The 14,373-nt window shown below is 44.5% G+C and overlaps 1 protein-coding gene across 2 annotated transcripts in view; it reads right to left on the bottom strand.

Annotated features, from left to right (window-relative positions):
• The window catches only part of TMEM184B (transmembrane protein 184B), a 405,031-nt gene that overhangs the window by 162,628 nt on the left and 228,030 nt on the right, over nucleotides 1-14,373 (bottom strand). For both annotated transcript variants that reach the window (XM_069231330.1, XM_069231331.1), the window contains exon 6: nucleotides 1,507-1,598. In XM_069231330.1, coding sequence (XP_069087431.1) covers nucleotides 1,507-1,598 — 92 coding nt within the window. The remainder of the gene's footprint in view (nucleotides 1-1,506; nucleotides 1,599-14,373) is intronic.

Raw genomic sequence — 14,373 nt, 5'->3', positions numbered from 1 at the left:
AAGGGCCACATGTACGAATATCTAGCCACAAAATACTGCTCACAAATTGTGACCAGTAACATTTTATTAGAATCAATCAAATGTACCAATAGGTAAATTCTTAAAAATCCAAATCAAACAGAACTTCATATTAATGAGGTAGGTTGCAAATTGCGACACTTAAAACTACGAAACAAAGGTTTAAATTTTTTTTTTTTTTTAAACTCATTTTCTTTAAAAGAAACGGGACTCTGTTGAAAAAGAAATGTTTTTTTTGCTTAAGAGTTGGCAGTGGTTTCCTGGACCAATGTCTACTTTTCAACAAACTTTTTTATTTTTATTCACAAAGAGGAAAGAGTCCCAAGGGGACCCCTTCTGCTTTGCGGCTGCATTACCACCTCCTGTAACATATCAATCATATATGAGATACGGATTCAATATCTGGAAGGGATGCCAAAAAAAGCATCCTTTCGATATTCCAAATAAGTCTCCATTTGGAATCCCATTTCAGGTATTAGAAAACTTTACCAATTCCTAAAATGGAACTAGTACGTATAAAAAAAAAAAAAAGAGTTTTTAATGGTTGTAAACAAGGCCTTAAATGTGTTAAGGTGTTAATTTAATTCGCAAGCAGCTCTGCATAAATTTAGGAAGGGACATAAGTCAATAAGAGGAGCACTGCTCAAAATCCTTATTCTTATTGGGGAACACCATTGTGAGTAAGCAAGGCTCGTGCAATTATGTCTTGAAACTCTTTGGAAAATTCTATCAGGAGCACATCACCTGTTGTTGCTTTAATGAAGGGGCTTTCATGGCATTTTGTAACTCAATTAAATTAACATGTTGACTTAAGTTCTCATATGTGTCTTCTGAAAGAACAGGAGAGTAAAAGGTAGGCAAAGGTTTGTACATACTTTCCTCCATAAATTATTTTTAATCTTCCTGATCACGGCTGGGTCTTACACCTGGAGAGACCCCACCTGAAACTGACCAAATCCTTCATCTCAGTCTCATTTTCATCATTCATGCACCTGATTTTGGACTGAACAGATTTTTCTTCACAAATTACCGTTAAAGAGGCATGACCGTTTTGTAAATCTGCTTCCTAGCGTTCAAGTATTTTGCATTTTATACATTTAATTATACATTTAATTTGGACAAAGGTCCTATCCACTAGGCAATTCCTATATAGCTGATGCATGCTCTATTTGTAGTGTTTTAAGCAGGTCATGCTAGAACAGTAAATCTTTTCTGTTGTCTTACAATCTGAAAACAACATCTCCATTATTTCAACACAACCAGTCTTTTAAACCTGTCCTAGAAACACAGAGACTAAAGGAATAATAGAGACAACAATAGATCAAGGTCATAAAACAAATAAAAATGAATCTGGGTACCTACACGATTAAACTAAGTCATTAAATTTGATAAATGTCTTCTCAATACATCTGTAGATTCCATCATGCCTCCCACTCCCAAACATCCAACAGCAGACAGAGTAAGAAAATTCAAAAGCATTCCCCTTACTTAAAATCTCCATCTCGGTATTTGCCAAAAGCCTGAAGGACGACAGTCAGTGTTGCCATGAGGGGTTTCACCACGCAGAACTGGAGTGTAGCCTGTTAGAAAGACATAAAACAAAACCACTCAATGGGAAGATGTTGGATAATAAATTGTAAAGTGGGCGATGAACAAGTTACCTACCTTCATTTAGATGGCTAGTCTATCTAACTGCAGATTCCTCGCTTTTCAAATATCCCCCAGGTGTCACACGGGATCCAGAAACTTTTCAGCAGTTCCTCTGCACACTTGTAGGCGGCAATGTTAGGACTCATACTGACATCATACCACCATGGATGTAACATGCAGAGCTGCATATAAGCACCACCCATGCACGCTGATGTCAGTTGCTTTCTAGGCTGTTCTTGACCCCAGACAGATGGTACAACCGCAGATTAGGTAGATGTGTGTGCAGATCTCTGTAGTGAGGACTTTTCTAAAAAAGGGAAAAGGGAAAGCGCCCAGATCACAGAATGCAAAGGCGGGAGAGTGGGGGAGTAATCTGCAGTTACACAAAGTACCCACCAGAAAGAGTTACCAAAAGTTAGCAACATTCTTCTGATGGGGCACTTCTGAACTAGATTCCTCACACTGTGAATAGATACAAAGCAAACAGACATGGTTATCCAGGCAACAGTGGATCCTGAACGAATGAACTGATGTCCACATAACTGCCTGGTAAATATGCAGAACAGGCACTCCGAATCCCAAGGCAGTGGTAGCAGCCTTGACTATGATAGAGTGAGCCCTCAAGCCCTTTGGGGACTGCTTCTTAGCCAATGTGTAGCTGATTTTAATGCAAAGAAAGATCCTAAAGGAGATGGTCCTTTTCCGCAAAGCCTTGCCATTTTTCACCCCATCAAATGCAAAAAAAGTTGACTGTCCAAAGAAAGTTTTCTGGCAAGATCAATGTAGAAACCTAAAGCTCTTTTAGGATCAAGAGCATGTAGTCTCTGTTCCTCCTTGGAAGGGTGAGGCGGAGCAAGAATACCAGAAGGGAAACAGTCTGCCCGATGTGACAACGTTTGATAGGAAAGAAGCTTGCATCCTTAACAACAACCTGTCCGGATAGTATACAGTGTGCAGCAGGTTGAGAGAGACAGCTTGTAGCTCTCTCACATCCCATGCCAGCGTTATGGCAATGAGGAAAAATAACTTGGGAGTAAAGAGCTGCAAAGCACAGCTCTGTAGGTAGCTCAAAAGGATTAGACATCATGAATGTGAGGAATAAATTCAAGTCTCGCAGAGGAATGATGAAAATCGTAGAGGTGGGAACAAATGCTGCAAACGTTTAAAAAAAAACATCACAAGGGGTGATTTAAATAAAAAAGGCTAATAAGGCAACCAGAAAAAAAAGCAGAGAGATAAAATAAAGAACCGTTAACTGTGCCAAGGCAAGTTCTTGCTGGTCCAGAGACAACACAAAGAGCAATACTCTGGATAGCTTGGCTTGCAGTTGGTTGATCTGCCAAGGGCCTCACCAGACCACAAACTGTCCTAACAGCAGATATATATTGATGTCATGGAAAGCTCCCTTGCTGCCAATATGACATCAACAACTTCAGGGGGGAGACTGAATGCAGTCAATTATTGACACTCAATCTATAAGCTTAAAGATGAAGATTGCAGGGGGCCGGGTGCAGAATCCTGCAGCAGGTGGTCCTCCTGAAGCAACAGCTTGATTGGGAGGACAGATGCTCATGTCCAGGTCCCACACTAGCCTTGTTAAACCAGATGCCAAAAGGACTCTCCCCATACATGGAACCTATGCCACCTCCAGGCATAACTGCCATTTGAAAGCCACTAGGCGTTGGCAGCAGAGTTTGTCTGCCCTACCATTTAATGATCCCACAAAGTAGTGAGCCACCAAGAAAATCACTTAGCTATCCAGCCACTTTCAGAAGTGCAACACCTTCTGACACAAGGCCCATGACCCCACTCCTCCTGCTTGTTGTAGTCCATATAGCAGAGGTGTTGCCCAGTGAGCTCCTGTACCAGCTTCCATCAGATGGTGTACAGGAAGACTTTTAATGCCAAGCAAATGACTGGCAATTCCAGCAAGCTGATGAGGAGTTGGGCCTTTGATGGAGACAAGATGCCATTGTTTTCCACCGCTTCCACATAGCCACCCCTACACGGAAGTGATATGAGTCACCACTGTCAGCTCTGGGTGGGGTAAGGAAAGGGGGTCTGGTGCTGACCCAATCCCCAACAGCTACCACCGCAGGGCTTTCGCAGTCTCCTCCAAAACTAGAAATGAGCACAGAGATCCCAATGGGGCTGTGCTCGCTGGGACTTCTGATCCGATTGCGGAGCCCAAACGTGCCACTTCCAATCTTCAACAACAGGATGTAGAAGGACAGTAATTAATGTAGCCTCAAAGCATCTTCACTGAGAAGCAGGGCAGAGGCTGAAACACCGGGATCATAGCCTGAATGCCTAACTCACTGCTTTGGGGAGCAGGTACAAAACTATACTGTGTCCATAATAGCTCTGATGAATGAGAGTCTGTGAAGGAATCCGATGCAACCACATGGTCGATGACTGCCTGGGGTTTATTCCAACTTCAACAACTGGTCGTTAATGTGCAAGGTGGCTGGCAACCCGACCTACAAAGGAGCACTGCAACCGCTACAAACGCTTATGAACACCTGAGGGGCACTGATTAGGACAAAAGAGCAAAGTGAACTGAAAATGCAGCTGACACACTGTAAATATCTCTCTAGAAGAGCCTGCAGGACAGGGATATGGAAATAAGCATCCTGTAAGTCCAACCCCACCACCATGTCTTCAGCATCCAAGCCACACAGGACCTGGACTAAAGCTGGCATCTTCAATTTGTCCATCAACAGTAAGGCTTTGAGAGGGCGAAACTCTAAAATAGGATAAAGGCCCCCGTCCTTCTTTGGCACAAATTAGTAGCAGGAGTAACACCCAGTTCCTACTTCCAAGGTTGGAACCTGGAACTGTGTGAGAGCTGTCAGGAAGTTAAAGAGGGAAAGGAGGCAAAACCTGGGTTACTGATTCCAGAAGTGCATGGGACTAGCTGCCTAGAAGGCAGCAGTCTTTGACCAGGCACAATACAAAGCTGGTAGAGGAAAACATGTCCTTCGCAAAGATCTCTAGGCCCGACAGAGTAAAAGCAAAAGCATTTGGGTTAATTCTATTAGTAGATGCCTGTACCACTAAACTTTCAGTAGTCAGGTGGTGCATTACAAAAACTGGGTCGCCTGGAGCAGGGAGATTGCACCAAGCTATTTCTGGGTTTCCTGGAGGACCCGCGCATGGCATTACCTGTGCCCTTAGTAAGGTACTGTTAGGGCCTCATTAAAAGGCAGAAAAGGCTTTAAATACGAGTTTGACCTGATCAAACAACCTTACTCACTACATCTGTCTAACTCCATGGTTGTAGTCGAAGGTCAAGTACCTTAGCCGGCCTTCGAATTATCACAGTGAAGGAGGTACTGACTTCTGTAATAGGACCAGCAGGAGAGAAAAATCCAGTATGGAGAAGTGCCCATGTCCAGATCACTTCATCTTGCAATTCTTCATTCCACATTTCCACATATTTTAGTACCAACTCATCCACTTTGTCATATTGGTCAGTATCGGAGTCTGTGCCAAAAATTTGTGGAGACCTTGAGCGCTTCAAAGAGGAAAGAGCAATGAGTCGGAGAACGATTGGTTGTACCTTTTCCTCTGGCATCATCCCATAGTCTTTGATGGTTGAGGGTCCAGCAGAGATTGTGACGCCAGTACGGAAAGAGGCTTTGAAGCCAATGCAGAAGCCACAGCGGGTTCAGAGTTTCCAGCTAGTTCAGAGGGCGGAAGCCTTTGCGGTTCCTTGGGGCCCTTGTGTGCAACAGAGGGAGCCGGAAGGATGCCAAATAGATGGAGCACGGCTTCACAGAATTCTTCTATATGCCGCGACATGGCTGATGGACCTAGAGATTCAGGCTGCCTCGGGTTGAGAGTCTGAATCAGCTCTGAAGGAGATCAAATTTTGGAGTAAGAACGAAAAATATGTTGATGCCCTTACGGTTTCTCTGGAGTTTAAGAGTGGCAGGCAGGTGCAGAGTCCTGCTTGGACTTCTGGTGCTTCTTTTTTTTACTTAACTCAAGGACTTAAATGAAGATCTGCTGTAGGAATGGCTTTGGGATAGGACGGAGACCTCCTTTTCAACCTCAATTGGTCAGAGTTCAGTCTTTCAATGTTTGGGGATGTAAAGCATCGCCTCACAGTCATGTATGGCCTTCGGGTTTATCTGGGTACAATCACTACAGGCTTAAAGCTGTGTTACAGCCTCCAAGCACCAAACACATGCCTGAAAAGGATCGGTCACAGACATCTGTTTGCAACAGTTCCTACAGAGTTTGAACCAGGTACTCTTAGGATGTGACACTGTCCGAGCTCACTGGTATATCCGTTTTATTTTTGAGAGAAGATTGCCTCATCAGAGACAAGAGGGTTGCACCAGATCTATGTTTGGTGGCACTGAAAAAAGGAACTGAGATCAAGGTGCAAAGATGGTGCTTACATGCGGCAACACAGATCACTTCTGGAGCATAAAGATGTGGGTGTTGAGCCATACAACACCACTTACTGACACGCAGAGGTATTGCTGAAAAAATTCCAGATCCAGTCTGAAGTTTCAGGTATGTACATAAGGTTAGGAATCACAGTTTGAAGTATCCATCATAATGTGTGGTGCTACCACACACAATTGAAGAACTGTAGACAACCCACAGTACATCAGTCAGCAAGAGATAGAGTGGGCTTCAACATGCTCACTGGAGAGAGGCCTACAACCAAGTGTTAGCACACTCACCAGGCAAGAGAATGGTATGGGCCACAAAGGGATGGAGGCATTTTGTCTATCATCACCCCACTGCCCCCTCTCCAGACTCACTCAGGGCAGGTGCTGTGCTGAGGGGCTCTCCTGGAGGTGGGCTGTGGGCCTTTGTTACACCATCGGTGGCAATGGGTGCTTTTTGGGACCAAAAACTTGTTTTCTTTTTGGCAGTGTTTGTTACAATAGTGAGGGTCCTGCAGCTTCCAAAACAATAAAGTGTTACAAAAACCATGTTAAAACAAGGCACGCATTGACGAAACCAAAAGACTCACAAAAAATGTTGGATCTGTTGGCTTTGCCAGTGCTTGTTTATTTTCTTGCCTCCCATAATCTTATTGATCATGGTTACACTGATTTTCCATTCTGAATATATTTTAGAAATACTAAAATGCATCAACACATTTTACTAAATGACGTTTCAGAGAAATAGCACCTAAAAGTTCATTGTAGCAAAAAATTTCTGAACGTTTTATCTTGAAAGCAAACAATCATCACTCTTGCTTACAAGCTTCTGCAAACATTTGCATCTAACCAGAGAGCATTCTAGGAGAATTATATTTAGCCTCATATTATTAAACTTTTCAAAAGTATGGTCACCTTATTTTTTTTTCCTGGAACCACTGTTAGTAGTGCAGTGTGACCTTAAAACATTTATTTGCAGCGCTCACCCTAATAATGAAGGCTTTTCATTAATGAACCATCAATACAAGTTCGAACAGCATTCACATATGGACACACATTACTCAACCTCAAACAGTTCCCTTCTCTGTAAACTGGCAGCCAAAGGGTTAACCACTTGTATGCCTTGGACGAGATCACCTCGTCCTTCACCCAGCCCACGGGGGGGAGCGCTAGCGCTCCCCCGTGGGCCCCACACACCCCCCCCCCCCCGGTCATGGATGGAAGGGGAATCCCTTCCCCTTCCCCCCCCGACCCCCCCCCCCCCCCCCCCCTCAGCAATCGGATGACGTCAGGTATTGCTGAGGACGAGCTGGAAGCCATTTGCTTCCAGCGTGTCGAGGGAAGAGGACTGAACAGGTGAGTCCTTCCCTTTTTGGGGGTTTGCAGGGGGGAGGGGGGGTTGGGGGGGGGGGGACAGTCACTGGGGGAAAGGAAAGGGTTTTTCCTTTCCCCCTGTGCCTGTTTTCAGTGGATTCCTGCTCCACAATCACGGACGGGACCTGCAATCATGGAGCAGGAATCCCCACTAGGCACCAGGGATTTCTTTTTATGTTTAGTTTTGGGAGTGACCCCTTGGACAAGGGTCGCTCCCATTGGGGGCCATTTTTTTTCCCTATTTCGGCCCCCCCTGGGGGCAGATCAGCCGATTTTTGGGCCAATCTGCCCCCAGGGGAGGCCGAAAACCACTACACATCAGGGATTTTTTATTTGTTATGTTTTTTGGGAGCGACCCCTTGGGCAAGGGTCGCTCCGATTGGGGGCTATTTGTTTTATACTATTTCGGCCCCCCTGTGGGCAGATCGGTCGATTTTTCTGCCGATCTGCTGTGTGTGTTTTGTGTGGGGGGGGCTGCACCTTTGGCAAGGGTCATACCCAAAGGGGGAACGTTAGTGATGGCCATTTCTACTCACCTCGGAGGCAGATCAGCCTATTTTCTTTTAGGCCTATCTGCCCCCAAGGGGGGCAGAAGGCACCAAGATTTCAGAGATTTCTTTTTTGGGTTCCCTTTGTTTTTTTTGTGCTGGGGCAACCGCGTTCACCCCCTTTGGCAAGGGCTGCACCCCCACAAACAGGGCACAGAGCCGTTGGTCATTTCTGCCCCACTTGGGGGCAGATCAGCCTATTTTGTTTTAGGCCTAACTGCCTCCTAGTGGGGCAGAAGCCACTTAGGCACCAGGTACAATTTCTAAGTTCTTGGTGGCGGGGTGTTTGTCAACTGGCGAAGTATTTGTATTTGTGATTGTAACAGTTTATTTCTTCTTTTTATTCTAGTTCAAAGCTTTTGCTTCCTTTGCTGTGGATCCCTGCGGTTTTGGCAGTAGTTGTCCTGCGGTTTGCATAGTTGCATGTTTTAGGTAAGTGAAAGCAATTTACTCCAAAGGAGTATTGTTGACATGCATGAATGACATGTTTGTAGGTGGTGTACTAAATGCAGTACTGTGTGTGAAATTGTCCTTAGATTTGACCACAATGATATTTGTGTTGTCATATGTCTAGTTTGCTTTTTTCTTTTTAGTGGGATATCATTGGTAATTACAGTGTCTGTGCAGAGTAGTTGCTGGTGAGTAGCTTTTTCAGGCAAGTGAATGGTATAGTTTTTTAGTACATAACTCTTTGTGATAAAGCTACACTTTGATTATTACTTATTTTAGTGCTAGTTGTTGTTGGCAATCCATTTGTTGTTAGTGAGGATCATGGCTAGCCGCAGAGTGACCGCTCAGCAGGTTGTTGGCATGCTCTTTGAGTCGTCTTTAGACCATGATTACGAGACTGACTCTGCATCTGAGGCAGAGGAGGAAGTGAGAGATTCTGGCAGTGAGTTTCTGTCCGAGAGTATTCTTCTGATGAGGAAGCTACTCTCAGTGCAGATGAAGGGCCTGTTGTAGAGGAGGACATTGATGTGCCAAGAGTGCAGCAGCCTGGGGCTGAAGGGTTTCCCATTAGAAGACCGGACACCTGGATTGCCCCAAACATGGAGCAGCCAGTTACCTGCATTTACTGGTCTCCCAGGGTGTAGAGTCAATACGGAAAACTTTTTGCCTGTCCATTTCTTTCACTTGTTTATGGATGATGTATTTTTGGAAGAGATTGTGGAGCAGACTCATTTGTATGCAGAGCAATATTTGAGGGATAACGCTGCCAGACTTAGGCATCAGTCTAGAGCTACTCAGTGGGTTCCCACATATCTGGAAGAGATGAAAAAGTTTTTAGGTTTGTCTTTTTTGATGGGGTTGATCAGGAAGCCGTCACTGGCTTCTTATTGGTCTACTAGTCCCTTGATGGCAACGGCTATATTTCCTGCAACTATGACACGTAATCGCTATTTGCTTCTTCTTCGTATGCTGCATTTTGTAGACAATGCTTTAGCCTTGCCACGAGATCACCCTGATTGTGACCGTCTTTTTAAGTTTAGGCCTGTCCTTAATCATTTTGTAGATCGTTTTTCAGAGGTCTATGTTCCAGGCAAAGAGAGAAGTGTGGACGAGTCTTTGGTCCTTTTCAAGGGGCGTTTAGTTTTTAAGCAGTACATTCCTAGTAAGAGGGCACGATATGGGATTAAATTGTATATGCTGTCAGAAAGCAGTACAGGATATGTGTATAATTTCCGGCTCTATACTGGTAGGGATTCAAGTATTGACCCTCCTGGTTGTCCGGCCACTTTTGGAGTTAGTGAAAAAATTGTGTGGGAACTTGGTAGACGACTGTTTAACAAAGGTCATCATTTGTACATAGATCATTTCTACACTGGAGTGCAGTTGTTCAAGGAGTTGTTTAGAGTGGACACTGTTGCTTGTGGCACAATCCGTTCTAACCGGCTATCCAAAGGAGCTTGTCTGTAAAAAACTTGAGAGGGGACAGTGCAGTGCCTTGCGGAATAATGAGCTGCTAGCTCTGAAATTTTCAGACAGGAGGGATGTGTACATGCTATCTACCATCCATGATGAAAGTACTTCACCTGTGACTGTTTGGGGTCATGTTGCGGAAGTGCGCAAACCTGCGTGCATTTTGGACTACAATAGGCACATGGGTGGTGTTGACAGAGTAGATCAGAGGTTGGAACCTTACACTGCTCTTCGTAAGTCTTACGTGTGGTATAAAAAGTTGGCCCTACATTTATTTCATTTGGCAACTTTTAATGCTTTTATTGTGTTCAAGGATTGTTCACCTGAGTCAAGGATGACATTTGTTAAATTTCAGGAGTCAGTGATAGAGAGCCTTATTATGGTGGAACGGGCAAGAGTTCCTAGAGTAGAAGAGGTGGAGGAAGTGGCTAGATTGAAAGATCGCCACTTTCCAGATCACATTCCTCCCACTCCCAAAAAAGACTTGCCCACAAAGAAATGTAGAGTATGTGCTCAGAGAGCAATCCGGAGGGAGAGCCGGATGTACTGCCCTGATTGCCCTTCAAAGCCTGGGCTGTGTGTGCCCGGCTGTTTTAGAAGTTACCATACCAGGAAAAACTTTTGGGAAATACTGTGAGCGAAGACTGCCTATTTTATATTTTCATATGTTCAGTTTCACGGTTGGCATTACTGTCATGTATTTAGTTAGAGCTTATGTGTTTGTAGTTTTGCACTTATTTTATAATTAGTTAGTGGTTTCTTTGTTGTTTATAAACAAAAAAAAAGCGATGGCGGTGTGCGTGGGGTGGCGCTTGGCTGGTGGTGTGCGTGGGGTGGCGCTTGGCTAGCAGTATGGGTGGGGTGGCGCTTGGCTGGCGGTATGGGTGGGGTGGCGCTTGGCTGGTGGTATGGGTGGGGTGGCGCTTGGCTGGCGGTGTCCGTGGGGTGGCGCTTGGCTGGCGGTATGGGTGGGGTGGCGCTTGGCTGGCGGTATGGGTGGGGTGGCGCTTGGCTGGCGGTATGGGTGGGGTAGCACTTGGCTGGCGGTGTGCTTGGGTGGCGCTTGGCTGGCGGTGTGCTTGGGCCGGTGGTGTGCGTGGGGTGGCGCACGGCTAGCGGTGCCAGCCAAACGCCAGTCCACACACTCATCAGCTGGTGTGATTGCTGTATCAGGCATGTGGGCGTATGAAAGTGATGGGCCCTTGACTAGCGCGGTCTGTCGATGCAAGTGTTGTAATGTGCTGGGCCCGTGGCTGGCGGCGTGAATGGTCTTGTGCATGTCATGTATGAAAGGTGTGTGAATGGACTGTAAAGCGGTTGGTGCCTTGCCGTGGCTTTACAGCTCACGAGCTGTGAGTCATTGGTTCAGTTTTTTGCCCTTTCAGTTACTACCAGTGCATTTCACTTTTGTGAAATCTCTTGTTAATACAATTTGATCTACTGAACCATCACTCACCCTCGTGCCAAATCCAACCAGTATGTGTGGTAAAAATTTTAAAAACTGCTCCGCTGTAATCAGGCATCGCAGCACACTTGTGACACGCTAGGTGTCTCAGGTGGGACCCCGATGATGAAGCATGCCACCAACTTGGTTGGTGGGTGAGGGGTATTTTTCACATAACTTAAGTGCATTTCTTTTCACAATTTTAGTGTTTGGCACATCACAGACGTATGTGGACACATCAAAATGATATACTACAAAACTACCTGTGTTGGGGGGGGGGGGGGGGCACCTATGTTTTTGGTCCTGGGTGCGGCTTTCATCTAGGGAAACCTACCAAACCCCCAAAAAAAATTAAACTAGACACCCCACAGAGTCCAGGGAGGTGTCGCTTGCGTGGATCCCCCCAACATTTTCTTACCCAGACTCCTCTGCAAACCTCAAAATTTGCTTAAAAAAAGCATATTTGCCTGACTTTTGTTTGTACGATCACCGCCCCAGCACAGAATTCCTACTCCCCAGCGTTCCCCTCAGTCTCCCAAGTAAAATGACACCTCACTTGTGTGGGTCCCCAAAGCAGAGTCAGCCTAAAGATGTATAAAAGAAGAATATGTCCTTATCAACTCGCTGTGCTATCCCCATAATCTCTACAAGTTTGTGGCCTTTTTCTGTTGCAGGCACCTGGCCCACCCACGCAAGCGAGATATCATTTTTATCGGGAGACTTGGGGGAACGCTAGGTGGAAGGAAATTTGTGGCTCCTCTCAGATTCCAGAACTTTCTGTCACTGAAATGTGAGTAAAATGTGTTTTTCTAGCCAAATTTTGAGGTTTGCAAAGGATTCTGGGTAACAGAACCTGGTGAGAGCCCCACAAGTCACCCCATCTTGGATTCCCCTAGGTCTCTAGTTTTAAAAAATGCACAGGTTTGGTAGGTTTCCCTGGGTGCTGGCTGAGCTAGAGGCCAAAATCTACAGGTAGGCACTTTGCAAAAAGCACCTCTGTTTTCTGTAGAAAAATGGGATGTGTCCACGTTGTGTTTTGGGGCATTTCCTGTTGCGGGCGCTAGGCCTACCCACACAAGTGAGGTATATTTTTTATCGGGAGACTTGGGGGAACATAGAATAGCTAAACAAGTGTTATCGCCCCATGTCTTTCTCTGCATTTTTTCCTTCCAAATATAAGAGAGTGTGTAAAAAAAGACATCTATTTGAGAAATGCCCTGTTATTCACATGCTAGTATGGGCACCCCAGAATTCAGAGATGTGCAAATAACCACTGCTTCTCAACACCTTATCCTGTACCCATTTTGGAAATACAAAGGTTTTCTTGATACCTATTTTTCACTCTTCATATTTCAGCAAATGAATTGCTGTATACCCGGTATAGAATGAAAACCCATTGCAAGGTGCAGCTTATTTATTGGCTCTGGGTACCTAGGGTTCTTGATGAATCTACAAGCCCTATATATACCCACAACCAGAAGAGTCCAGCAGACGTAACAGTATATTGCTTTCAAAAATCTGACATTGCAGGAAAAAGTTAGAGTAAAACGTAGAGAAAAATTGCTGTTTTTTTCACCTCAATTTCAATATTTTTTTTTTCAGTTGTTATTTTCTGTAGGAAACCCTTGTAGGATCTACACAAATTATCCATTGCTGAATTCAGAATTTCGTCTACTTTTCAGAAATGTTTAGGTTTCTGGGATCCAGCACTGGTTTCACACCCATTTCTGTCACTGACTGGAAGAAGGCTGAGAGCACAAAAAATCGTATAAATGGGGTATGTCCCAGTAAAATACCAAAATTGGGTTTTGTGATTCAAGTCTGCCTGTTCCTGAAAGCTGGTGATTTTACCGCAAACCCTTTGTTGATGCCATTTTTAGGGGGAAAAACCACAAGCCTTCTTCTGCAGCCTTATCTTCCCATTTTTTGAGAAAAACAAAATGTTCACTGTATTGTGGCTAATTTCTTGGTCTCCTTCAGGGGAATCCACAAACTCTGGGTACCTCTAGAATCCCTAGGATGTTGGGAAAAAAAGACGCAAATTTTGTGTGGGTAATTTATGTGGACAAAAATTTATGAGGGCCCAAGCGCAAACTGCCCCAAATAGCCAAAAAAAGGCTTGGCACCTAAAGGGGAAAAGGCCTGGCAGCGAAGGGGTTAAGAAAACCATTCAAATATTTCAATTGTGATGGAAAGATAGCCAGTGCAACCTAGTTCTACCCATGTCTAGTTTGATGTATGTAATGCCTGAATTAATAATAAAAGACCACTGGGCACATTCCACAATCTCCTTTTTTCCCCACACAAAGTGCCTCTCTCCACTGTATCACAGACCATGCGGAAATCTATAAAACAGCACTTGATTTAATTACAGGTATTTCTTGACGATCGTACATAGGGGGAAACAATGGTCAGCGGCTGAAAAGCTTTCAGGAAGCCTGCACTGTTTAATAGGAAGAAGGTTATTGTTTAAAACACTCTACAAGATAAGTTTGTAAAATTGTATCAAAACTAAAACTTTTTCCAGACATCTAACAAATTGATAATCTTTGATTTGTTGGTATACTTTCACCATGCTTTTTTTAAAGATGGGTTGCACTACAGAACCCCTCCATAAGTCTAGCATTAAACCTGTTTTAGCTATCCACTGAAATAACCGCATAAATATTTTCACCCACCAATCAATATTTGTCATGATGGTGATTTCCTGGGATATTATCTGGTCGGCTGCTCTACTTACCCTTCAAGGCTACAACTGTGCCTTTATTTTGCTTCATGAGAAACAATTATTTCATCATCGGCAAGGTGAGGCTGAGAGTCAACTTGCAATACTTTGAGAGCCATACAGGGTATTTAACTCTGCATGACTCTTAATGACCAATACTCTATAATGCTTTACGAAATGCAAACGTTTTTTTTTTTTTTAAAGTGAACATGCATGGGCAAAAACTCCACTGTTAGACTGTTTTCTGCACAGCGGGTGAGAAGTTATGGAGCAGAGACTAGGACAGGA

The sequence above is a fragment of the Pleurodeles waltl genome, chromosome 4_2 (genome assembly GCF_031143425.1).
Source record: "Pleurodeles waltl isolate 20211129_DDA chromosome 4_2, aPleWal1.hap1.20221129, whole genome shotgun sequence".
NCBI lineage: Eukaryota > Metazoa > Chordata > Amphibia > Caudata > Salamandridae > Pleurodeles > Pleurodeles waltl.
This window is presented reverse-complemented; position numbering and strand designations above follow the sequence as displayed.